Below are 26,579 nucleotides of genomic sequence, written 5' to 3' on the forward strand. Positions count from 1 at the left end.
TCCGGCCTGCACGTCTTGCACGATCTGTCCGGCCGATGACTGGACGTCGTTGCCGTCATGGACAGCCCTCGGAACTACGCCGCCGTCATGGACGGCCCCCTGAACTACTCCTCCGCCAGTGCCTCCCGCCCGGCCGGCCTCCTGACCTGCTCGGTCGCCGTCGCTGCCTCCCGCCCGGCCGGCCTCCTGATCTGCTCCGTCGCCACCAGTGCCTTCTGCCTGGCCATCCTCCTGAACTGTTTTCTGGGCTCTTGGACCATCGGCCTCCGGGCCGCCCCCCTGAACTTTTTTGAGACTATTGCCTGGGCCTCTGCGCCTTTCGTGAGCTCTTTTGTTTGTTTGCTTTTGGACTTTGCCTGGGCCTTGGTGCTGTGGTTTTGGACTTTGTTTCTGTGTTTTGTTCTGTTGCTTTCCGGGCTCCAGTGTTTGCACTTTTTTTTGTTTTGTTGTTTCGAGCCCTCCATCCTGTTTCCCCCGCCGCCCGCCCTGGTTGGGTTGTTTGTTTTTTTTGTTTTTGATGTTTTGGTTTGGGCTGTCTGGAAGCCAGCCCTTAAGGGGGGGGTACTGTTAGGATGCCTGGGTCGTCGACCCAGGGTTTTTGAGTTTATATTATTTATACTGTCTAGTTTTTGGTTTCTTTGAGTTCTATCTTATGGCTTAGGTCTCTGTCTTCTTTAGTTGCTCTGTCTCCCCTATCACCTGCATCCCCTTGTCTAGTTCGCGTCTATGTGTATCTTTAGTTCCTATATCCCCGTGTTCAGTCAGTGTTTGTGTCTGCCCTGTTCCAACGTCTCTGTTCCCTTTGTTATAGTGCCTGCCCGTGAGTCTGTTATGTTTCCTGTTTTACTTTGAAAGTCCATGTCTGATGTTAATGTGTCTGGTTTTGCTTCCCCCTTGTCTCGTTAGGCCTGATTTGCCCCAGCTGTGTTTCCCTCCTGTTACCCATTCCCTGATTGCTCCCTCTGTGTATTTAAGCCCTGTGTTTCTTGGTGTCTGTGTCGCGATCTACCGTTTATTTTGCTGTGTGTTCTGTCAATCCGCTGGTGTTAGTTTATTTTTGATCTTTTTCCAGTTATGTTATGTTTGAGTTGAGTTCAGCATTAAAGCTGTTTTCGTTTAAGTTCTGTCTCCGGGGTCTGCACTTTGGGTCCAATTACTGCCTGCACACAGCCTCACCTAACAGCTCTGGCTTAACTGAAACTTCTCTGTAATGTTGTGCACCTGTGGGTAAAATACTTTGTTTCCAAATGGAGAGGATATGTTTGTGTATGAGTGAAAACTGGAAAATAGAAACCTGGAGTCTAATGTATCAAATGGTTAAGTGCTTATTTGGCTAATCACTCAATACAAAAACAATCCTGCCAGTTCATCTAAAGGATCAGTTATGATCACCTTGTTTTTATGTCTGTTTTTAAATCTATCTGTGATATTTTAGTCACCAGAGCTTACTTACATTTCCCTGAATGCAGATTGTTTTTTCTAGCCCAATTTCTCCTCTATCTTTCTATAGCTATTTACATATAAACTACCGTACAAATGAAAATCTGCTCGAGTTGGCTGGAGGTTTGACCATGTAGGTTCACCTCAGTCTTGCATTACAGACTTGTGTGTCTACATGTTTAAAAGCAGAGGTTTGTTGGTCTGGAGTATTCAGGTGTGTTAACACAATGACACAATTTTTGCAGGAATAGATGTCCCAACAAATTCACACCAATGTGAGACCATGCAAAGAAACTGCAACAAAACAAAACAAAATGTTAAAGTTCTTGACAGTAGAATTATAAAAAGAAAGAACAAGCATGGTTAATGCTGCTGAATGCTGTGTTCTACAATAATAATAATAATAATAATAATAATAATAATAATATTATTATTATTATTATGGGCCATACTTTTTTTCCACATGACTTGCATTAGCATTTCTGGTTTGTAGAGGAGCAGAGTTGAGTCATCTGTTTGTTTCATGTTCCTGTAGCAGCTTATTAATAATGTTGCTGCTTACACACAGACACCCACACATACACACACACACACACACACACACACACACACACACACACAGCTGTCCCAGTGTGTAGACGGTAGCACCAACTCACTCAGGAGACAGGTTATCAGAAGTGTCACTGCTGATATGTACTTTCTGCATTTGGCTGTAGAGCAAAAACTACAACACACACACACACACACATTACAGAAGAAAGTGTCAGGTTGCATTCCAGAAGTTTACAAAGAATTTATTTTTGAGGAACAACACTGCCAAATGACAGGAACACAACATGAATATCCTGTGGCAGTCCTTCCACGATTACACACAAACACACACTTCCCCTTTGTTCTGTCTTACTACTCCCAGCCCCATTTTCAGCCCAGGTCACAGGGAGTACATTCCTGGTAAAAATATAGAGACAGAAAGAGACTGATGGGACGAGTACCTGAAAGAGAGGAAACTGTTTGCCTAAAACTGGCCGTTAGATCTTTAATGTGTCATATCGTCGATGGGGCGTCAATGAAACAAGCTGTAGCTGTATGCAGCTGTATGTATAAATGTGTGACATAATGCTAAGGGCAACAAAGATGGAATAGTTCAGATTATGTTTGAAAGGTACTGGAAATCTGACTAAACTGAATATTAGCAGTTAGTTGCAACTGTGATACTATAATGTACCTGCATGCGTGGTTTCAGTTTCTCCGGTGTAATGTAATTTATTTATTTTTTATTTGTCAGTCAGTTGTAATATCAAAAATATATTTGAGCTTTTGGACTGTTGAGAAAGATTATTTAAAGGATATGAAATGTGTCACTATTTTCTGACACTTTATAGAATAAAACAAATAATCAGTTATTTAAGATTTTCACATAAACATGCTTTTGATAAATATACATTTTATTGTGAATGTTTTTTGACAAATATGTATACAGTAAAAGAAAGGAGAAAAAAAAAGAAAAATGGTCTTGACCAGTCACACCTGGTGATTATTATCAAATCATCTAATAGTTTAGACTCTTTACATGGTGGGGCAAAGGAGGGGCAAGAGGTCTAGACAGAGTGGCACATGCCTCTTTAGTAGTGAAAATCTCCTATGTAACTGAAGTCAACAAAATATCCACAAAAACACTTTAAAACTCTTTATGGCATCATTATTGCTTCTATCTCTTTTCTTCTCCTTTAGATGGGTAGGCTTAGAGAATTAGTTTTTACAAGTATTTTAAAGACATAAAAGTTGGGGGGAGCAAGAATCTACTCACTTTTTAAAGATGGCATTGCTTATTTCAGCAAGACAGTTCCACGCAGCAGAAAACTGTCTGTCGCATTATGAAACCAATGCAAGGACACAGGAGTCCTTAACCTGTATAGCCAAAGAAATCATACTACAAGAATAGGAAAACCTTAGACAGAGTTTCTTGAGTTTAACATTTAATATGTTATTCTTGTAATTTCTTCAGTTAAAGCTACATTTTCATTTTGCAAATTATTGTTCTTTAAATGTATCTCTTGCATATCATCCCAAGTTTTTGTGTCACTTCTACAGAAGTGACAATTTTTACATTTTAAAGCTGAGAATAATTCCACTTACCAAAACCATTAAAATTTAAAATAACTCTCTACAAAGCTCTCAGATATTTATTTTAGTCTGTATAACAAAGTATGTCCTGCCAATTTCACAGTGTAGCTCTGAAAAAAAAATCCCTGTCACTTTGTAAATGAAACTTCTGAAACTCGTGTCTGCGCCTTGACACTTTCATTTTTGTTTTTTGTACTGACTTTACTGTAACTTTAATTTGCTTTCTACATTCTGATATATTTCACGCTGTAAAAACAACTTACAGTAAAATTACAGTTGGCAACTTAATGAGCTCCTTTGTTTATGTCTTTTGTATTCCATGGTGTTCCTATAATGTCGTTTCCCTTTTAGTCTTCCTTGTATGCATTTAAGGAATACATGCAGTAAAGATGCACTTCTATTCTATTCTGTTTTTAGTTGTATTAGTAAATAAAAATCTGTTTCACAACATCCACAGGTATAAATGAGCCTGTCAGAGCTCAGATGGAGCTGTCTATGAACTCCATGTTTCAAAATAAGCCCTGCACGATGGCAGCTCATCGTGAGATGTCTGTGTGTAAGCGACTTTTTTTTCTCTTCCCAGCCTCTTACCGATGGCGCTGAGCAGCCGCGGTTTGTGTCCTCTGTGAAACCACAAGATAAAGCGACTGTTTCCACTAGCCTTACCTTCTCTTTCCTCGTTCTTGGCTTTTCCATCTCTGCTAAATCCGGCGACCGGAGCTCTAAACTTTCATCCCGCAGCAGCAGCAGAGAGACAGAGAAAAACAGTCATCCAAAGCCAGGGTACAAGTCCACTGTAGGTTATCCAGCGGTATATGTTACCAATAAACTTGAGAGTGAGAGGCTTGTGTGCTATGCAGCGGTGCTCCAAAGTTTCTCTGAGTGAAAGTTAATCCAGACTGCGTGCGCCATGTTCCCACAGGCGAACTTCTCCCCATAGCGGAATTTTTGTCCGGTGAGAGGCGGGGATCCGGTCGGCTCACCAGCTCACAGCAAGGTTTCAATTACTCTTCATGACATCAGAGAGGAGTTGAGTTACCTGACAGATATTCATTTCAGCAGACTTTTACACTGTGTTGGTGTAGTATGTTAACAGGAAGCCATACTTTGTGTAGGAATGAGGACTTGTTTAAAAATATATTATTTTATAGCATTTGGAGTCTATTGTAGAATATAGCCACCTACTCCGAGTGCTAGTGCCCTATACGGTTAAAAATAACGTTTGTTTAAAAAGACTTTAGACTGGAAGAAACATTATTAACATTATTATGATTGGTGCAAAATTCTATGGACATGTAGACAAAGGGAACAGAGGTATTTAGTAGGTAAGGTGTTAGAGAAATGCAGATGGATAGATAATAGTACATTCTGCAAAAAGGATGAAAATGTCTGTACTAAACATGCACTTTAAGAAGAGGGAAGAACACAGGGTGACATATAAGAGATGAGGAAGGTGCACACAGAGGGTCCACATCTTATGCAAAATGTGCAATCTGAAAGATATAGGAGACTGCAAGGTGGTGTCAGAGGAGAATGTCGCTAAACAGCATCAGATGGTTGTCTGTAGGATGCCTTTGTACATTAAGAAGAGGAAGAAAGTGAAGGCAGAGGCAAGGAGTAAGTGAAAGAAGTTGAAGAAAGAAGAATGTTGCACAGAGTTCAGGAAGAAGTTGAGGCATGCTCTGGGTGGAAGGAAAGAGTTACCCGATGTTACCTGTATATTAAAGATGGCCCACTAACAAAACAAATTAGCCTCTTTGACTGTGGTAATACAAACTAAAATATCAAGAAGGTAGGTAAGGCTCTTTGTTGATACTGATTTTTGAATATTTTATGGAATTATACATAAACTACTAACTTTTAACTACTAATACTGTACACTTCACTGTGGTGTGAAAACTACTTTAGATCAAAGCATTTATTGACCAGACATTAACAAAAAACTGAGCACTGTCTCCTAAAGGAACCACGTGACGATCCCACATTCTGAATCATCCAGAAGGAGCCCCATTTGCATATACAATGGTCCCTCGTTTATCGCGGGAGTTACATTCTAAAAATAATCCGCGATAGGTGAAATCCACAAAGTAGCCAGCTTTATTTTTTACAATTATTACAGATGTTTTAGGGCTGTAAAGCCCCTCACTACACATTTTATACACTTTTCTCAGACAGGCATTAACATTTTCACACTTTTCTCTCTTTTTTAAACACTCTCAAAGTTCCAACCTTCGTAGAAAAAAAAGTCCAGTATTATACAATGAAACCAAAGATCAAACCCTGTATTCAGGTCAGGTCAGGACGCAGAACACAATGCACTGAAAAAAAAAAGAAAGCATGCAAAATTGCACACAAAAAAAATCCAGCGAGGTCGCAAAGGTGTCCCGCGTTATCATCATCACCTTTATTTATAAAGCACTTTAAAACAACCACAGCTGACACAAAGTGCTGTACATTGGAACTATATAATAAAGTCACATAAGATATAAATAAAAAGCCAAATAAAAGAAAAAGTAAAATACTTAATTAAATAACTAATTTAGTTACAAGAGAAACTAAGTCTCACTGAGGTTAAAAGCCAAAGAATAAAAGTGGACAGTGAAGGGGCCTCTCTAACATGCAAGGGCAAATTATTCCATAATTCAGGACCCACAATAGAAAAGGCCCCTCTGAGCTTCCTCCTGGATCTCGGTACCTCCAGGAGCAGCTGGTCAGCTGACCTGAGAGACTGACAGGGTGTGTGGGGATGAAGATGCTCACAGAGGTAAGGCGGGGCAAGATTGTGAAGGTATTTAAAAACAAACATGAGAATTTTAAAATGAACTCTAAAAGACATAGGCAGCCAGTACAGAGAGGCAGAGAGTGTAGGCCAAATGTCTTACTTACTCATTTGTGGCAAAAAACTGAGGCCGTCATTTTTATAAATGCATTTTGTTTCTTATTTGTATAGTTAAATATTACGCTCATGCTTGTGATGTGGACATATGCAGTTTATGTGAAGAGATGCCTAACTTAAAGAGTAGAAGCAGGATAATAGCCAGTCTGATTCTGTTTTTATGTCAGTAATGATGCCTACTGACAAACACCTCTAAAGCTCAACATGTGACATTTAAGATCTGGAACTCTCAGGATGTTAAATAGGTTTCATTTTATGTTTTACACTGCGCAAATAAATCTTGAAAGTTTGGCTAAACTTAAAATTAGCTAGCAGGTCTATGCAAAACAGGGAGAAACTATTTGTTTGCTTGAAGTAACTCTGACATAACTCTAACATTTACATTTTTCTTATAGATTAAGCAAACTTGTTAGTGAACACTACTCTGGGTATTGCTAGTAACGGCTTTCAGTCTTTAGCCTAAGCTGCATTCATCACTGCAGTCCTTAGCCTCACATTTACCATACAGTGTTGAGAATGATATTGATTGTCTCGTTTAACTGTTAACAAAAGTAATAACAATAATAATAATATATAATAATAATCTCAATTATTTTGAGAACATTAAGCAAAATCTACATTGCAATCCTTCACAGCGTAGCAAAAATATAGCATTCAAGTCATAAAATTAACAGGTACAAAGAAGACAATGATAACAATGTATCTTAACATTTAACAATATATCTTAACAAACTACTGTTTTTAAATCTAATTAGTTTTTTTTTTTTCTTTTTACATCTTACAACATAAAGTACATTTCAACATTTATTTCTTACGTACAGCTATTTAAGTAATTTTTTCTCTTTCATAGCTTTACTTACAACATAATTTGCAGCATTCTGCAACTCATACAGTACAGTGCAAATACTTACATATAGGCTACACATGTGCTGAAACATGAATATAAAACGCATCTACAGTATAGGGTACAGAACTGCAACCATGATTTTATTCTGTGAATACTGAGGTCAACAGTAACCTTTCTTCCAGGACAGCCAAAGCTCCTCCTTTTTAATGAGATGTGTTTTCATGGCAGATATCTCCATCTGTCATCTCAGGAGAAGCACATGTGTTACTATTCATTTTAACAATGGCTCAGCTGAATTGAGTTACTGCAGTGAGTCATTATAGTTTGCCAGCATGGATTATTACAGCTGGCTCTTGAACTTGCACACCTCAATAAAATGCTCTTCTTATTAAATGTTAGTTAGTAAAAAACTATGGTGTCCTGCTAAGACCTACCAACATTTCTGTTACACTTTAGGAATAAGTTTATCTTGTCCTCAACAAGGCCATTTTGTTCCTTAGGTACAACCTCCACAACATCCCATATAGTAGACACCATAAATACACAGTACAATATTTCATAGTAATCCAAAGTTTTCAGTATTGGATAATAAATAAAGAATTGTAACAAAAAATATATATATATACACATATATATATATATTTCCTTCTCTGTAGGTTTTGCCTAAATAGTATAAAGTCAGTGGAAATAAATCTTCTAAGTTTGTATTGCTGATCTAAAAATTAATTAAATCAAATTAACATGATCTGTGCAGGCCTTAGAACATCAAACGAGAGTTGAAGTTGTCCTGTTAGTCATTATTGACAGAAAGACTTGAGCGTAAAGACAAATAAAGCTTTCCATAAGAGAGACTGACTGTGAAGAAGATTCATCAGGAAATGAACAGGAAAATTTTTTGCTAATCCATGTGAAAATAGATTTCATAGTGTCTTACGTATATAATATTGAACATTAGGACGAGGTTTTTTCCCTTTAGACATTTTTTCTCTTCTTCTTCATTTGTCTGCGTCGGGTCAATCTCAGACACAGTTTGTGGAGCCTCACTTCTCTGTCTTTTCTCTTAGCTCTCCTTGGGTTTGGCCTCCTGAGGTTCAGTTGTACTGCCTGTAGATGGTGTTGCTCCTCCACTGCTACGCTGGTCCACTGATCCTGCTGAGGAAGCTCGGCTTTTACCACGACTAGAGTACAGCTGTTGAATGAAGCAGAAGAATAAATGTTTTGTGATGCTACTTAGTATTTAGTTTTAGTGTTAGAGTTGACATACCTTTACTTTACTTAAAAATGTATATTTCATGCAGTTTTTCTAATCATCCACTACATGGGATTATTTACATACAGAACAAGTATAAAGCTTAAGAGAATGCACGGCTGAACATGTATTTTAAATCACTGTATGCAATGGAAATGTGTGTAGCATCATCTCATGATCCGATGATCAGTATTTCCATTTTTTTAGGCACCAAACTAAAATATGTAGCTGTATATGAAAGATTTAGAATTATAGCTCCATGTCCACAGACTGATGCATGGCCATTTTGACCATTAATGCTATGTCATAATATATCAGTCATAGTGACTGTGTACTTGATCTGACTTCTTCTGTTATACACAGTGATATAACTGTATTATATTCTTTAAAGCTAGGCCAGTTAAATATATCTACTGTATATGTTTGTATACTTACTTGCTGTCTGCCGTGCATTCCTCAAGCAGGAAGCAGGACTGAGACACATGTCCCAGAAGATGAGCTTGCACTTTGGTCAGTTGTCTCTGTTTAGCCAAAGTCTGGAATATTCTAGAAGTACAAAAAGCCCAGTCAAATGAAATGTCCGAGCACATGACAAAGGCAGAGAGCATATGAAAAGGCCACTAGAACAAAAAGAGAACTGGAGAGAGTATCAAAGCAGAACAAAGCCGAGTGCGCTGTTATCTCAGTGTTTGCACATGCCCTGTAATTACTAAGTAAATGTGTGTATTTTAGATATGGTGTGACACATGCTGAAAAATTACCCCCGATCAGATTATTCTAGAAAAAAAAGCAAGTAAAAATTCTCCGTATGACTTCCCTGTACTGGTAATAATACAGAGAATTTACACAGTGTGTTGCCTTACCTGACAGTACAGTTGCAGTGGTAAAGTGTCTTTGGCTCCTGGTTGTAGAAGCCATATTTCTCATGCTGGGATGGGATCTTGTCCCTACACTCATCAATATCCTTATAGATACCACATGACATTGCTGTAGAGAAGCATCGGCAGAAGTGGTCAGTTACTCTGTTGTAGGAAAATCAGTGAATATACTGAGATGTGGTTAGTATCAAATACCTGTGATATCAGGGCCTACTTCAGTCACAGTATGATTTTTGGTTGGTACAATGTTCTCCAGATTTTCTCTTCTGTCAGGAACAGATCCCAAAGGTGTCTCTGTTGCATTACTGCCTGTGTATGTTGTAGCGTTAGTAAGAGGAATGATGGAGGCAAAGGGTGTAGGGACTGTGAATGCAGCAGCAGTATTGGAGGAAAGCTGTAAATCTGAAGTGCTATTCTCTAGGAGTTCTGCAGTTGTGGTAGAATTGATCACGGAGCTGTTCATGGTTTCATCTGTTGGCTTAGATTTGTACAATATGGGTGAATGAACCTCAGCATACAGAGCCATTTTAGTCTCCTTACACCTGCAAGTGAACCCAAAGGACGAAAAAATTACAGAAATATTTAGTTTTCTTATTGTTCCCAAGTGTTGACTTGGAAGATGGATGCTTTCTCTCAGATCAAAATTAAGTTACAAATACCAGCCTGAAACCAGTCTGAACCAAAAGAGATCAAAACTATAAACTGTATAGAAAAGATGGACTTAATTCAATTCAATTCAATTTTATTTATATAGCGCCAAATCACAACAACAGTCACCTCAAGGCACTTTATATTGTAAGGTAGACCCTACAATAATACATACAGAGAAAAACCAAACAATCAAATAACCCCCTATGAGCAAGCACTTTGTCAACAGCGGGAAGGAAAAACTCCCTTTTAACAGGAAGAATATCCTCCGGCAGAACCAGGCTCAGGGAGGGGCGGGGTCATCTGCTGCAAACGGTTGGGGGGAGAGAAGGAAGACAGGATAGAAGACACTTAGCTACAGTGACTTCGCCTATTACTTAGTGAGGTATTCACTAAGTCTGGAAACTAGTGATTGAAGCCATGAACTCATCAACTAATCGTTTAAAGAGGTCATAGAGGATGAGAGACTTCACTACAAGCAGACTTCTATCTATCTATCTATCTATCTATCTATCTATCTATCTATCTATCTATCTATCTATCTATCTATCTATCTATCTATCTATCTGTTGCTGAAAACAAGGAGTAATGGCAAGCTTATCTAGTTTTAGTAATAATCAATACTTCATGCTTTATGTATTGATTAGCTGTATATGTAAACTATAATATTCACTAGATAATTAGTTTGGATTTAGCTACACACTCAAAAACTCTCAATTTGGCTATAGCCAAACCTAGAATTAAGTTGCCTGACTAAATTGTTTGAACTAATCCATTTTTGTCATATGAAAAATTATCTTAAAACTTGGTCTTGCATGGAAAAAAAAAAAGAAAATGTAGCTTGGTGTTTTGACATTACAGGTGAGGTAAATAAGTATAGAGTTAATTTAAGTTAGCTGGTTAGTTGGCTGATAGAGTCAGGCTAGCTTTTTTTTCTTTCTGACTCAGTAAAACTGGGTCAAAAAGATGACACCTTATCAAAGATATTACCTTTAGTCCAGGTATATGCTTTTCAGACTTTTTTTCTAGATGTAAAAAGAGGCGAAAGTCTCCACTGTTTCCTGTAATTAGCTTGAGATCCAATTAGCTTTATCTCGACCAAAGTAGTGAACTACCAAAGCAATTTGTAAACCTGCTCGCAATCTAAGGGACAGATGCCTCAAAACCAGAACAAATAAAACTATAATGGCTGGATACCATGAGAGGTCAGGGAGAAATAACAATACTGGATGAATCATAGACCTTCACAATTACACAAAGTCATTTTATTTCCATCACAGCTTTACTTACATTCCAAACCAGTTTCTCTGTGTACACTGAAGCCGGTGGGAGAATGTAAAGCAGTGCATCTTCAGCAGGTTAAAGAAGGTATATCCCACTACATCAGCTATGCCGTCATCCGCCTCCACCAAACAACTTCGAAACCTTTAACATATTTGATGCCATCATTTTAAGAAAGAATCAACATCAAAGCACATGCAACAAACCAGCTGAAAAATAATCAGGAAAGGATAGGATAATTACTTGTTATCACAGTCACAATGAGACATGGTGAAGATGTTGCTGTTGAAAATGCCAAACTCTGAGTGAAAGGACAGGATGGTGTGTCTGCACTGATCGTGCTCCCGGCAGCAATGGTCGGTCTCTGAAAACACTCCTGCAACAGGTCAAAACATATATAGAAGGTGTGGATTAAAAGACTGTAACATGATTGAAACTCTCCAAAATGTAAATGTCAGTTTACTTGTTGTGATCATTGTTTTTCTTTTTTCCTTTCTGTCAGTAATGTTCTTGGGTTTGTTCCCATTCTTTAAGTGTGCCACAAGTATATATATATATATATATATATATATATATATATATATATATATATATATATATATATATATATATATATATATATATCTATCTATCTATCTATCTATCTATCTATCTATATATATATATATATATATATATATATATAGATAGATAGATAGATAGATAGATAGATAGATAGATAGATAGATAGATAGATAGATAGATAGATAGATAGATAGATAGTTATAAATAAAATATAACATTTACATATATTATTTACCCAAAAACCTGAATAAGGTTTATTGCCTTGTTAAGGAAGTGTGGATTTATCTTTTTGTTTGCTGTGAAAAACTGAAACTTCAAACAGGTAAAAATATATGTATAATAATATCAACTTTTTAAATGCTTCTTCAGAAAATTATTGAATTTCATTCAAATTAAAGACAGTCTAAATGGTCATTTTAGTGACTAAAATTAGCAGACAAGAGGGCTAGCAGAGGTGAACATTAGCAGAAAGCTATTAGCAATGACATACCTGTCAAAGCAGCCATATCCTGGAATATCAAGGGGAGAATTATTCCCCATAGAAATTTTTGTAACGGGCTGTAAACATACTTTTTAATGCAGGGATGTTTTGCTTTTTTAGTATGGGAATCTACTCTCTATTTAAAGAAGAGGGCTTTTGAAGAAGGAAGTAAAGCAACTGTAGTTTTTGGCACTTCTGCATAAGCCTCACTTTTCAGCTCCAGAGAGTACAGCTGTGATATTACACAGAAGAGGGAACACCCACTACTTTTTCTGTCTATATCTATATGTACTGCATGCCATCCATCTATTTCAGTTTTTCCTTATCTTCTTCATGGATAAAATATCTACCCTGGACCCATTGTGAGACTAATTTTTAATTTTGGCATTTATAAATGAAATTAGCTACACTTTATGTAGAGACACACTTTAAAAGATGAATACTAAACACAAGGATTTAGCAAGCAAGAAAGGCAGAGGTCAGTTAGTTGAATTATGGGAAATATATGTCCCTAGGCTGTTTCTGGAGTTTGGGAGAGAAGGGGCTAACATAGTTCACTGTCTGTGGCTTTCATTTTGCTCATTTTAAGTCTGTCTCTTGCATGTGTAATAACTTAACTTTTTGCTAAACTTGTTTCATCAACTCATTAACACAGAGTATTTTTAACCCCATATCACTGGTTTCCAACTTTTGAAAGAAATGAAAAATATGTACTTGTGAGCACCATAGCAAGTCGTGCCCAACAGATCAATCAGAATTGAAAGAAAAAATTCAGAAGAAAAATTAAACATAGTTTTGTTTTTTTATCCTTTAAATGTTAGAGCAAACTTTAGTATTAAGGCTCCAAAGGTGGGAAGCACTCCCTGTACATAAGTTCAAAAACGGAGTTCATGGATCCACATACCCAGATCTGAATATGAGGGTGCCTTGTTGCCAGAGCCGCACCAGAGAGTCCCGGGTACAATAAAACCGCGCTTTACACGCTTATGTATGCTGACCTCTGACCTCTCATCTTGACCTTGAACACGAACACTCCTCACCGACCTCTTTCCTGTGGGTTCCCCGAGAGACGCCAGGGAGACGCACTGCCCTTCTGTCTCTAACACGGAGTCCAAATGGACATTTTCATTCGGATGCTCTGAAAAGCCCCGCGCGCGCTCCCGGCACAGAGACAAATAGTTCTGGGTCACCGCTGTGTCGTCGCTCCAAGTGCAGCCAAGCAGAGCGCGCTCCCCGGACCAGGCGGTGTGGTACAGCCGCAGAGATGGAGGGGTCTGCTGCGGGTCGCTACGGAGAAAATTGTAGTGCATTTCTCCGTTAGCAGAAACTTTAGTCCACGTGCAGAGAACCGAGGCTGCTGCTGCGGTGCAGCTCAGGAGTAATGATGTGCAGATGAGAGTAACAAGTGGAGCGATGCGCATCATGGTGGCGGCGGGTCGAGGAGGAAAGCAGCTGAAGGAAACAGGCTGGGAAACGGTTTCACTTCAGTATTGTTGTTTCACTCTCTGAGGACTTACGGACAGATCGACAGATTCCAGGTCGATTTTAAATGAGAAGAGGAGGAGGGGGGTGGTAGAGGAGGAGGAGGGTGCTCGGGTGATCCGGTGGTACTAAAATAAACACAATATCCAAACCACCCATGTGACCTGTTAGCATAGCCAAACACTTTACTCCCGCCCCCACACAGCCAAGCAAGGACACACACACACTATCTGTCCCACATCACAGACAGTGACCATGATACACACTATTGACAACACTCACCAAACCCACCCAGACACATACCCACAGGCAGCACGCTGCTACCAATCTACAAATGTATCTTTAAAAGTGATAGACACGCCCCAAAAACATTCTGACAACCTTATCAGTGTTTTCTGACTGACAGATGGAAATCTCTTGGAACTCCTGGGAGATTTGCTTTTATATTCAGTCCTTTCTCACTTTCTCCAACCTATGTCAAGACAGAAACTTTTAAACCATAATCCAAAAGCCTGCCTGCTTTTGGATTATGGACCTTTTACTACTATTTCTCAATCTTTTTTTTTAATTGACCTAAAGTGAAGCACTGCCCTCTTATGATCTCTAATCACAGGTTATGTCATTAGTGTTAGGTACACTAGGCTGGTGCCAGATTCTGTTGTGCTTTTAATCCTTTATGGGATAAATTCAACAAGCTGTTAGAAATATTCCTCAAAGATTTTGCTCCATGTTGACAGGAGCTGTCAATTACACATCCATGATGTAACTCTAGTTCAACCACATCCCAAAGGGGATCTGTTGGTTTGAGATGTAGTGACAGTGGGGACCATCTGAGTACAGTGAACTCATTGTCAAGAAACCAGTGTCAGAAGATTTGAGCTTTGTAATGCGGAGCGTTATCTGGCTGGAAGCAACTATCAGAAGATGTATGGTTATAAAGGTCCTCAACAACACTGAGTAGTTAGGCTGAGAAGTTTAAATGGTACTCAGTTTATACTAAGGGGTCCAAAGCATGACAAGAAAAAAACTCTTGATAATTTGATGCAAACTGTAGCCTCGGATTCCTGTTCTTAGCTGCCAGAAGCGTCACCTAGTGTGGTCTTCTGCTGCTGTAGCCCTTCTGATTCAAGGTTGAATGTGCTACGCATTCAGAGATACTCTTCTATATACTTTGGCTGTAATGACTGGTTATTTCAGTTACTGCTGCCTCTCTCTCAGCTTGAAGCAGCCCGTCCATTCTTCTCTGTCTGCTGGCATCAACAAGGTGAGAACTGCTGTTCAGTGGATATTTTGGGAGAGATAGTTGAATAGGAAAACCCCAATAGAACAGGATCTGAAATATTCAGAGCTGCCTGTTTGGCACAGACCAACAAGCATGCTTTGTTCAAAATCACTGAAATCACCTATTTTGATGCTCAGTTGTAACTTCAGCAGTCCTGACCATGTCTACATGCAAAATGCACTGAGTTTCTTCCATGGGATCTGCAGGTTACATATTTGTGTTAATGAGGCGTTAAGCAGGTGTACCTAATGATGTGGCCAGTAACTGTATTGCAGTGAGCAGCCCAACCAGGCAGACTGTTCTCTTCAAGTGTGCCTAAAATAGTATTTGAGTGTTGACATAGTTTTGTGATAGAGAAAAATATAATCTGTAATCTTATATAATCCGTGGACCCAGAAACATCCTCACCTACAGAAGATACTTGAACTAAAAAAATGAAAGACCACAGATGGCGTTTTGTGTCCATTTGACCTTTTTTTTCCACTCCGCTTGTCTCGTTCCAGGGTCATTTTGTCTTTTTTAGCAGCTTTTATTTTATTTTTCAATGACTGCCACTCTCTGTAGTCCTTTTGCATCTTGTTTTTGCAAGCTTGCATACTTATGCTACATTGCTCTATTTCTTATGATTTTTTTTGTTCTTTTTTTGTGGTTGTTTTGTTTGTAGTCATTGAGTCTCCCCTTGCGATTTGTGTCTTTTTAACCTCTCATTATAGTAGGTTTCCTCTTTGTCTATTTTATTGTCATTTCACCTCTCTTTTGGTGATTTTGTTTACTGTTGTGGTCATCTTTTATCCTTTTTCTCTTTTTCTGTTCTCTGTTTGCTTCTTTTATTACCAGGTCATCTGTCTTTATCCCTTCTTGTGATTTTTGTGTCATTTTGTGTCACTTAGTAGCCATTTTGCATTTTTATAGCCATTTTATTACATCATTGTTGTCTCTCGTGTGTTGCTCCTGTGATTGTTTTGCTTATCTTTATATATTCATTTAGTCTCCTTATCTTTTTGTTGTAATGGTCTGTAATGTGTTTGTGTGTTGACATTTTTTGCTCTTGGTTTTTGTGTTTGCATTTTTTTTCTAGAGTCAGTAAAGTGTTCTTTGCCATTATATAGTTTGATGCAGACCTTTGCAGAGTTTCACAGCTTAATTCTACACAGCCTTTTGCTCTGTCTGAAGGTCTTGGAGTTGAAATGTAAATATTGGAGTTCTTGCCAGGCCTATCTTTTCAGCTGTGGTAGAACCTTTCTGATAACATCAAAAGTGAGATCATAGCTCGTAGATCATTCAAGATCAGACTTTTTTAGAGTGTAATGAGTCTATAAACTTTCCCCCAGTTAGACAGAAGAAGTTTTATCAGGAGAAGTCAAAGTTCACAAATTTTTCAGCTGCGTGTCTGTCTGAGCTGATTGGTTTGAACCTCACCTGATTCAGACAAAGTTTATGCCATGTCATACACAACAAATGCCGAGCAAGTTTCATCAGGTCTTTATTTATTAGCCATGTGTTGCTACAGACATGCACCAATATCAGTACAGACAGGACAATGTTGAATATGTAACTGAAAACAACCTGCAAATGTATATAAGATATACCCGTGGAGCAATATTTCATCATATTCCAAAAACAGAACTTCCGGTGACCAGATATTCCACTTTATGTGAGACTGGACATAAAGTGGAACCCTTACTTAAGCCCTTAACTCCCTCTTCCTATATATTCATATATTTAGACAATGTCACACATTTTAATTAGTTCTATTAGTTCTTGTTTACCAAACTCATCTCCTAAAAGTCTCACAAAAAATAGAACAAGAAAAATGATCAATAATAGATTTGCCAGTATATATGGATGAACACCTTTTCAACTCCAAAGATGAATACTAGACAGAACAGTGTTGTCCGTTTAAATATTCTGAACAACTGAACATGAGGTATAACCCTTAGTCTCTGGGTTCAAATTCACACAGGCCACATTGTGCCTTTTCCCCACATTTAGTTTCCTAGGATCTGGTCAACCTAACAGCCACTGCATAATTAAACTTGTTTTTGAAATAATCATTATTATAATTTCATGCAGAAACATTTTAGGTTGTTGAATACTCCCCACATGCATGGAAGAAGGTGATGTAGCGACCATGAAGATATGGAAAACAGTATGTTATCTGCATGTCACATGCAAAACAAATGATTGTTCACTGCAGTGCCTAACGTAATATTTAACAGATGCATAAAGCAGAATAAATATGTACCACAACACATGAAAATAAAAACATAACACCCATACCCAAACAATATGGAAAATCAGATGATAACACATGACCTTAGGTGACATGGATACATATCAATATCAGTATGTGTAAGTTCTGTAGATACTTGACTTGATGACGAAAATAAAGGGCTGTTATCTTGTCCATAAAACACGATAATCAGTTCAAACATTACTGCATGTCAGAATATTTGTTTATAGTCTGATACAGTTTATGATATGATAAACTCCTTTTGACAAAAAGCATAAAGGTCAACATCCATGTTGGTCACAAAAAACAATAGTGCTTAAAATGAAGCTTTCATATAGCATTTTGCAGCAAACTACATTGAAAACAAGAGTACATTATTTGTCTACCTGCACTCATGGAAGACATTTTACAGAGAGATATGGAGAAAAAAATACAGACAAGAGTTGAAGATTTTAACTTTCAATCCTCAAACTGAGTGGTGTTGTCATTTAGAAGAACATGCCAACGCTCAATCTTCTTGTCTTTATTCTTGAGGCATTCATACCAGTGCTTCAAACACTCTCCTTTAGCCTGGATGCCTAACTGACAGCCACCTGAAGGTAGAAAGGAAACCATTATAAAAGATGAATATTTGTCTATTTCATTATGTACAAGCTTATTTCTAAATTTATAATACTTGCAGTGGCAGCATGTTCACATCTGAGGGTTCCTAAAACAAGGCAGATGTATAGCTGTGGGCTAGGCTTTAGAATTGTGTAGTGGTCAAACTGTGCTAAGATCAGTCAATGGTTTTCTGATAATTGGCCAACTTCTATATAAATTGCCTGGACAGAAAAATGAAAATCTTTGTGACACTAATAAGTCTAATAATGCACAACATTAGGAGCTTACAGAATTGACTGCATGTAAAAGACAGACACAGATACGTGGTCTTATAAGTGAAACCTATGCAAGAAGGGCTTCAAATCTTTGTCTTTGAACTCGCCAGCAAGGGGGTTCTCTGGTAGGAAAAAAAGTGACGGTTATATATGTCTGTGGGCAAACAATTCTCAGCAGTTCCAAGTGAGTTCATGGCTTTTAATACTGGTTTCAAGTTATACTAACTACAACATTAAGTTCTTTTTATAGTTTATGGTACTTATTAGAGTCAGAAAAGAGGATAAACCAGAGCATTCTTATTAGCTAACATCCTGTGATTGACTACTCATTAGAACACTCAGATCCACCCCTCACTTTCAACATCCAAAACACCATGGTGATGGCAGTTACAACAGCCAGATTGTGGCTTCATGACTGGACTTAACTAACAAATACGTGATACAACAGTGGCTACATCAATACAGTAGTGTAACAAGTGTGTGCCCCCTTCCCGATTTCCTAATGTTTTTCATATTTGTTGCACTAACATGTTTTATATCATCAAACAAATTTTAATATTAGCCAATGATGTCCTGAATGATTGAGTTGAGCTCAATTTCACTGTTCACTGCTGTCTATCAAAACATCCTGAAGGAGAATGTCCAGCCATCTGTTCAAGCTGAAGGGCACTTGGGTTCTGCAGCAGGACAAATGATCCAGGACGCAATAGTAAGTCCACCTCTGAATGGCTTAAGAAAAACTAAATGAAGACTTTGGAGTGGCCTAGGCAAAGTCCTGATCTGAACCCGATTGAGATGCATGCATGACCTTTAAAAGGTGGTTCATGCTTGAAAACTCTCCAGTGCGACTGAATTACAACAAGTCTGCAAAGATGAGTGGCCCAAATTTTCTCTGATTGGTAGTTATCGCTAACGCTTGATTGCAGTTGTTGCTGCTAAGGGTGGCCCAAGCAGTTATTAGGTTTAGGGCACAATCACTTTTTCATTCAGGGCCATGTACGTTTGGATTTTTTCCCTCTCAATAATAAACACCTTCATTTAGAGACTGCCTTTTGTGTCTAAATTTGTTTGATGATCTGAAACATTTAAGTGTGACAAACATACAAAAAATCAGGAAGTGGACAAGCATCAATAAGGATATGTGATCAAAGTTATTAACTTACCAATAAAATCATTGGATTTCCCCATGTCATAGTCCCAGACTGAGATGTCAAGTGTTTTCTTGGCTAGCTCACCATGCTTAATTTCATAACTGAACTCCTATAACATAGTGACAGAAGAAAGTTTATTACAAAACTGTGAGTGAAATCTGGATGGGCAGAAAATGGCAAAATCCGCAGACTCACCTCATTAAACTCTGGGTTAAGTGTCTTCTTTTTGATCTGTGTCTTGTTTTTAGCTTTCTTTCCCATGTCTGGCTTGAGACATCTATCAAAGAGGACAGAACAACAAAGGTAAAATGCCATCCCTTGGGAATGAAGTTCAAGATTTCTGGGAATGTTTATTTACTTTGTTGAGCTCACTGACTTTGCTCGAAAATTTAACATCTATTTAAATGTTAACGAAGCACATTTCAACAGTTAAGTCAGATTAGCAGTGATAATCATAATCAGAAGTCTATTTTGAGTTTATTCCATATTTTTAACTTTGACGGGTCTAGGCTAGTTAACTTAAGAAACTGTCACTCCAGCTTCATATTTACTGAGGAGGCAAGATGTGTTACTGATACTTGTGTCCAATTCTTAGCAAAGCAAAGTAAAAAAAACCAAACAAATGAAAAAAGGATTTCCCCACTGTCATAGAGAGTTTATCTATGTAGTGACATTAGTGCAGATGCAGCTGGAAAAAACACATACACTTTGACAAACGGGTCAGAGTATCCATTGGAGTCCATTGCAGCCAGGTGAGCACATCGGACCACACCCACTATCAAATGACTCTGCTGGCTGTTGTACATCAATGATATCAAGATACGGCCCCTCTCCTCTGAGTTTTCAACTTCTTTCAGCTGTGAACACACATGCGTAAGTGACATGTACCAAATAACTTTAACATAAATAAATGAAAACTATTTCAACAAATTTGTCTTTGTAGTAAACACACTAAAATATGTCACTGGGATAAATCTCTACCCAAAAGTTCACCATGGAGTTCCACAGGGTTCTGTCCTAGGACCTATGTTTTACTCTGCGATGGCTGGAGAATTTGCATCTGTCTGAGATGTAACTAGAAGTACAAATGAGGATAAAACTATGAACTCCGTTATGAAATTTTTTTTAAGTAAGTTCTGTTAAATAAGTTCCTCCACATCTGATGGCCTTCAGCATAGATCTTGGTTTTCAGGCACCCCACAGATTTTACACAAATCTTCACATATTATTTTTTCCTCATGAGTCCTTCCACCTTGACAAGATTCTCTGTTCCAGATGCATTGAAGCATCCCCACAGTACAATACTCTTAGTGTACTCCTAGTGTGTTTCACAATGTGGATAGTTGTCTTTGGGTTGTGCGCCACTTCCTTGTTTCTCTAAACATAAGCAGTGTCACTGTGACCAAAGAGCTCTATTTTCAGCTCATCTCACAAAAGGATGCACGCAGTATCCAGCATCCATAATCTTTCTCCAGCCTGTGTTTACTTAGCAAGTTTTAGCGTCATTTCACTTGAGACTTCATCTCAAGCCACCAGTTGCTTTCTATTACAGAAATGTTGGGATTCTCTTTTTAATACAGTAAAATCTTGAACCTACTATGTAAAGCACCATGTTCTTGCTTTGTTTATTTTTTTATATAGTGCCAATATGAGTTGAAGTTTTTCTCTTACTGAACTGAAAACTCATAGTTTTTGCCTGGATAGTGATGCAACCACTTTCATGCCTTATTTGAAAGACAATAAACCACAATTTGAGTATCTACTGAGGCAAAGTGTCCTGTTCCCAAAATCACATAGTAAGATATCTGTATAACTTACTGAAACTCATCAGACCAGTTTTATGTAAGATAACATGAGACAAAAGGATTACTGGGACAGAAAAAAGTGAGATCTACCATGGCTGTTAAATGAATATAACTGATGACAGAAAAAGTAAAATAAATAAATAAAAAATGATCAGTAACATCTGTCTGATATAATTAACATAGTATGTGATCAGGTCATTGTCTGGCACAAAGGCAGTGCACAGCAGTGGTTAATAAGCAGTGGTAATACTTGGCTTCACCATAAGAGCTGAAGCCGGGGAATCTGAAGAAACTACTTTAGGCTACAGTACATACAGTGGGGCAAAAAAGTATTTAGTCAGCCACCGATTGTGCAAGTTCCCCCACCTAAAATGATGACAGAGGTCAGTAATTTGCACCAGAGGTACACTTCAACTGTGAGAGACAGAATGTGAAAAAAAAAAATCCATGAATCCACATGGTAGGATTTGTAAAGAATTTATTCGTAAATCAGGGTGGAAAATAAGTATTTGGTCAATAACAAAAATACAACTCAATACTTTGTTGGCAATAACAGAGGTCAAACGTTTGCTATAGGTCTCTACCAGGTTTGCACACACAGTAGCTGGTATTTTGGCCCATTCCTCCATGCAGATCTTCTCGAGAGCAGTGATGTTTTGGGGCTGTCGCCGAGCAACACGGACTTTCAACTCCCGCCACAGATTTTCTATGGGGTTGAGGTCTGGAGACTGGCTAGGCCACTCCAGGACTTTCAAATGCTTCTTACGGAGCCACTCCTTTGTTGCGGTGTGTTTTGGATCATTGTCATGTTGGAAGACCCAGCCTCGTTTCATCTTCAAAGTTCTCACTGATGGAAGGAGGTTTTGGCTCAAAATCTCACGATACATGGCCCCATTCATTCTGTCCTTAACACGGATCAGTCGTCCTGTCCTCTTGGCAGAAAAACAGCCCCATAGCATGATGTTTCCACCCCCATGCTTCACAGTAGGTATGGTGTTCTTGGGATGCAACTCAGTATTCTTTTTCCTCCAAACACGACGAGTTGAGTTTATACCAAAAAGTTCTACTTTGGTTTCATCTGACCACATGACATTCTCCCAATCCTCTGCTGTATCATCCATGTGCTCTCTGGCAAACTTCAGACGGGCCTGGACATGCACTGGCTTCAGCAGCGGAACACGTCTGGCACTGCGGGATTTGATTCCCTGCCGTTGTAGTGTGTTACTGATGGTGACCTTTGTTACTTTGGTCCCAGCTCTCTGCAGGTCATTCACCAGGTCCCCCCGTGTGGTTCTGGGATCTTTGCTCACCGTTCTCATGATCATTTTGACCCCACGGGATGAGATCTTGCGTGGAGCCCCAGATCGAGGGAGATTATCAGTGGTCTTGTATGTCTTCCATTTTCTGATGATTGCTCCCACAGTTGATTTTTTCACACCAAGCTGCTTGCCTCTTGTAGATTCACTCTTCCCAGTCTGGTGCAGGTCTACAATACTTTTCCTGGTGTCCTTCCAAAGCTCTTTGGTCTTGGCCATGGCGGAGTTTGGAGTCTGACTGTTTGAGGCTGTGGACAGGTGTCTTTTATACAGATGATGAGTTCAAACAGGTGCCATTCATACAGGTAACGAGTGGGGGACAGAAAAGCTTCTTACAGAAGACGTTACAGGTCTGTGAGAGCCAGAGATTTTCCTTGTTTGAGGTGACCAAATACTTATTTTCCACCCTAATTTACAAATAAATTCTTTACAAATCCTACCATGTGAATTCATGGATTTCTTTTTCACATTCTGTCTCTCACAGTTGAAGTGTACCTCTGGTGCAAATTACTGACCTCTGTCATCATTTTAAGTGGGGGAACTTGCACAATCGGTGGCTGACTAAATACTTTTTTGCCCCACTGTATATACATACATCCTTCAGATAAAACCTGAAAATAAGCAAATGCAAGATACATCGAATAAAAGAACATAAGTAACATCAGTATAGAAGATGCCTGTAAAAGGAACAGTGGCCTTAAGTATATTACCTGATTTTTATTTGAAACTGTGTAATGTTATATATTTTACATTTACACAAATGTAGCTTATATGTTTTAATTTCTATTTTTTAAATACGTATATTAACTAATGCACAGTGGTAAGATCTATGTGAAGGTCTTACATCATCCTCATAAAGAGCCATGCCACGGATGGATCCTCCTACAGCCTTCTTCACCTGTACAGAGAGCAAACCATCATCATTATCATCATCATCCTCATCATGATTGAAGCTAGAGCCTTTATCATTAGTTTGTGTGTATAGAAGTAAAATAGGAAATGTCCCTGTTCAAGGACTACTTCAGCATTTCTTAGTATAAGAACTAAAACCCGGGAAAACAGCTATTTAAGCACGGTTAAAGATCAGTAAGTAACATGTTGTATCCCATTTCCATAGACCATACAAAACTTAAGGTGTCAAGCAGAATCCAGTCATACTGTAGAAAATGCTTTCCTGTTTCCAGTATTTATGAGAACTTTTCAAACAATTCGTCAAAGACTTTCACTTCTACAATGTATGGCCTGCAAACTATATGGACAAAGTATTGGGGTACCTCGTAATCTTTAATTTCAGGTTTTGTCAGTGTGCATGCCACAGGGTAATAAAACTGGACACCAAGCTATGCATACTTTTTCCATATACACTATTAAGTGTATATGTATGCATAAAGTACAAAATAATACATTTTATCTCTTCAAGTGTCTAGCCATTTGTGATTAAAACATTCACGTTTAGATCCATTTAAGGTCCACCTGAAGATGTTCAGTTTTCAATGAATAAAATGTTATTATATGAGCACTATAAATAATAACTGTTTTAAAACAGCTGCTCTGGTGGTTAATCCTACTAGAGGATCAGCAGACAGACCTATCACGAAATTATACATACCGAGAATTCCATTTATACTAGTGTTTTTAAAAGGGAACTAATACATTAGATGTATTCTTGGCCACCAAAGTAGTTTTTGTCAGGGTTCCTGGGTGGTTCACCAGCTGTATTCAGTTCATGTTCAGTTTATGTTCCACATTCATATTTCCCGCTTCACCGTGCCACCCCTCTGTTTCAGTGTCATTAGTTCTACTTCCTGTTTCATTATGTTCAGCTGTGTTCTCACCGGTCCCTAATCATCATCATTAGCCAGTGTACTTAAGTCCTCAGTTTCATCCTGGTCTTTGTCGTCTCATTGATGTTAATGTTGTCTACTCTGTACGTGTGTTCAGTTCAGCCAGTCATTTCAGTTCAGCGAGCCATCTTATGTTCAGCTCACCTGCTCGTCATAATAAGCACCAGCCTTCACCTACCTGTGAGTCCAGCGTTTAGGTCCTCCTTTCCTAGCATCCACACAACACCCCTGACAGTTTTGGGTGATTTGTGGTTTTAAAAGATTCTCATTTGTTTTATACTGAGCCTTGGTGCAAGCTCTCAGTTCATTCACTATCTGAAACAAGCTGTTTTAACTCGCTCCCCCCTTAAATTCGATTTCTTTTCATTTGTTGTCCCTTAAGCAAGTTTAAACCGAAGCAAAATGGGACTTATGCAGCTATAGCCAGAGCTGTGTCCCCTTGGTGTCCCTGAGGTAACCACTTACACTGTAATGAGTAATCTTGTGGCCCAGACTGACCACGTACCTACACCAAGCGGAAAATGTGAAGATTTCACTCGATTGCAAAAGTACTTTATGCCTTTGGAAGCAGCAAGTTACTAGTGCTTTACTAAAATGTCTAAGGAAAGAACAAGATAAGATGTTCTGAACTGCTTTGTCATCCTCTAAGATGCTGTTTTGCACCAAAATACAAAACAATGTGTAACCTTCATTTCAGATAATGTGTGACTCACAGTTTAAAAACACTGGCATCTCTTGTGATCTGTACTCATTTTTGCATCTCATGTACTTGAGCTGTGCTGTGAGTTCATCTGCCAGTGCTGAGTTAAACTTACAGAAAAACAGTAGCTAACTGTGTGCCTTATTAAGCAAATATTTAGAGCAGGTCAAAACCTCATCGTATTGTCGGTTTTGCCCTCAGACTTACTGGGATCACTCTCTCCAAACAAACACTGAAGTTCTTCTTCTCATTAAATTTCAGTTTCTTGAGGGCCACTCGTGTCTCTCCTATGAATTCATTGTGTCCAAACTTGTCCTCGTCACTCACCGAAAGCCTGCAAACAACAAACGATGCACTCCATGAAAGCTTTTATTTTGATATAAGTAGCAAATCAGTGTTAAAGTATGTAAAAGTCGTTCATACCGGAGGGTTTTGCGTGACATTTCTTCATCTGTGATGCCATGGTAAACCAGGGTTTCATTCCAAACAGGATTCAAGGTGTTTTTAAGTGTCTTGGTACGAAGCTTATTAGACTAAAGATAAGAAATTCAGATGAATTTCTCAAGTAATAAAAGAAACTGAGGAATAACTGAGAACCAATGCCCATCAGAACATCAAACACTTAGCTCAAAGCAAACTGATTATTCTATTTCACTCAAAATGACACAGTACTCCTATCAGCGATGTACCAGCCAACCTAAATTTAAGGCTATGAGCATTAGTCAGTTTGTTATTGCAATATTATATAATATAAGAGCATTTCAAATCAAATAAATTCACCAAAACACCATCTTCTCAAACAGGATTGTCATTAGGAGCTTTCTAACACTGTATTTACATTTATTGGGTCACATTGCGTACATCCCATCCTCCAATTTCCTGCTAATGTCAATTTCTGTTAAATTAATACAGTTGGTGAAACAGTTAATCAATCCTCTGCTGAATTTATAAATTTTCTTAATTATAAAGAAATGAACAGTCTTAACATTTCCATCGTAGCTTAATTTTAACGGAGAGAAAAATCCAGAAAAAAATCACACATTTTTTCTGTTTGCAAATTTACAAAACCCTCTGAATCTTTACGGTTTTTCAACTGCTCCTCGGCAATTTGAAGCTATGATCTCTCCATAGATTTTTTAAATAATTGAAGTCTGGCGACTGGTGTGGTCACTCCATGATCTTAATGTGCTTCTTCTTTAGCAACTCCTTTTGTTGTGATATGCTTTGGGTCATTGTTATGCTAGAAGATCCATCCATGTGTTTTGGCTGAGGGAAGGAGGTTGTCGTCCAAAATTTTAAGGTTCCCTAATGGACAGGTAATCTGTGTGTCTTGTGGGTGCTGCAATATTTCAATTACAATCTAGTGTCTTACCAATGGTGTTCTGGGTGACTGTGGTGTCAAATGTCTTCAGATCATTAACAAGGTCCTCCCATGTAGCTTTTTGGCTGATTCAGCACCTTTGTCATTATCATTCTCACC

At 38.4% G+C, this 26,579-nt stretch overlaps 3 protein-coding genes across 7 annotated transcripts in view; all 3 read right to left on the reverse strand.

The window, feature by feature from the left end:
• Positions 1 to 4,525, reverse strand: part of ttc28 (tetratricopeptide repeat domain 28) — a 278,633-nt gene extending 274,108 nt beyond the window's left edge. For both annotated transcript variants that reach the window (XM_080304107.1, XM_080304106.1), the window contains exon 1: positions 4,231 to 4,525. In XM_080304107.1, coding sequence (XP_080160233.1) covers positions 4,231 to 4,260 — 30 coding nt within the window. In that variant the 5' untranslated portion in view covers positions 4,261 to 4,525. The remainder of the gene's footprint in view (positions 1 to 4,230) is intronic.
• Positions 4,526 to 5,638: 1,113 nt separating this feature from the next.
• On the reverse strand, positions 5,639 to 14,023 carry pla2g3 (phospholipase A2 group III). Its single transcript, XM_026176878.2, has 7 exons — positions 13,313 to 14,023; positions 11,607 to 11,739; positions 11,373 to 11,507; positions 9,630 to 9,976; positions 9,420 to 9,543; positions 8,992 to 9,102; positions 5,639 to 8,496 (listed from the first exon to the last, which is right to left on the reverse strand). Exons 1-7 carry the CDS (start codon positions 13,830 to 13,832, stop codon positions 8,280 to 8,282), a joined length of 1,587 nt encoding a protein of 528 aa, XP_026032663.1. The 5' UTR covers positions 13,833 to 14,023; the 3' UTR covers positions 5,639 to 8,279.
• A 2,615-nt stretch (positions 14,024 to 16,638) lies between these two features.
• Positions 16,639 to 26,579, reverse strand: part of rph3aa (rabphilin 3A homolog (mouse), a) — a 58,763-nt gene continuing 48,822 nt past the window's right edge. For all 4 annotated transcript variants that reach the window (XM_026173048.2, XM_026173049.2, XM_026173047.2 and 1 more), the window contains exons 10-16: positions 25,523 to 25,632; positions 25,307 to 25,433; positions 23,400 to 23,453; positions 20,140 to 20,291; positions 19,630 to 19,711; positions 19,447 to 19,543; positions 16,639 to 17,998 (exon numbers count right to left, since the gene is read on the reverse strand). In XM_026173048.2, coding sequence (XP_026028833.2) covers positions 17,865 to 17,998; positions 19,447 to 19,543; positions 19,630 to 19,711; positions 20,140 to 20,291; positions 23,400 to 23,453; positions 25,307 to 25,433; positions 25,523 to 25,632 — 756 coding nt within the window. In that variant the 3' untranslated portion in view covers positions 16,639 to 17,864. The remainder of the gene's footprint in view (positions 17,999 to 19,446; positions 19,544 to 19,629; positions 19,712 to 20,139; positions 20,292 to 23,399; positions 23,454 to 25,306; positions 25,434 to 25,522; positions 25,633 to 26,579) is intronic.

Source organism: Astatotilapia calliptera, chromosome 7 (assembly GCF_964374335.1).
Source record: "Astatotilapia calliptera chromosome 7, fAstCal68.1, whole genome shotgun sequence".
NCBI lineage: Eukaryota > Metazoa > Chordata > Actinopteri > Cichliformes > Cichlidae > Astatotilapia > Astatotilapia calliptera.

Bases quoted from the DNA above. Each gene is read 5' to 3' on its own strand.
- pla2g3 (XM_026176878.2), bottom strand. From the start codon at position 13,832: ATGATGCGCATCGCTCCACTTGTTACTCTCATCTGCACATCATTACTC. The intron at 11,740-13,312 runs GTATGTGGATCC...GACCTGTTGCAG, and splicing joins ACCCTCATATTCAGATCTGG to GAGTGTTTTCAGAGACCGAC. The intron at 8,497-8,991 runs GTAAGTATACAA...TTCATTCAACAG, and splicing joins GAATGCACGGCAGACAGCAA to CTGTACTCTAGTCGTGGTAA.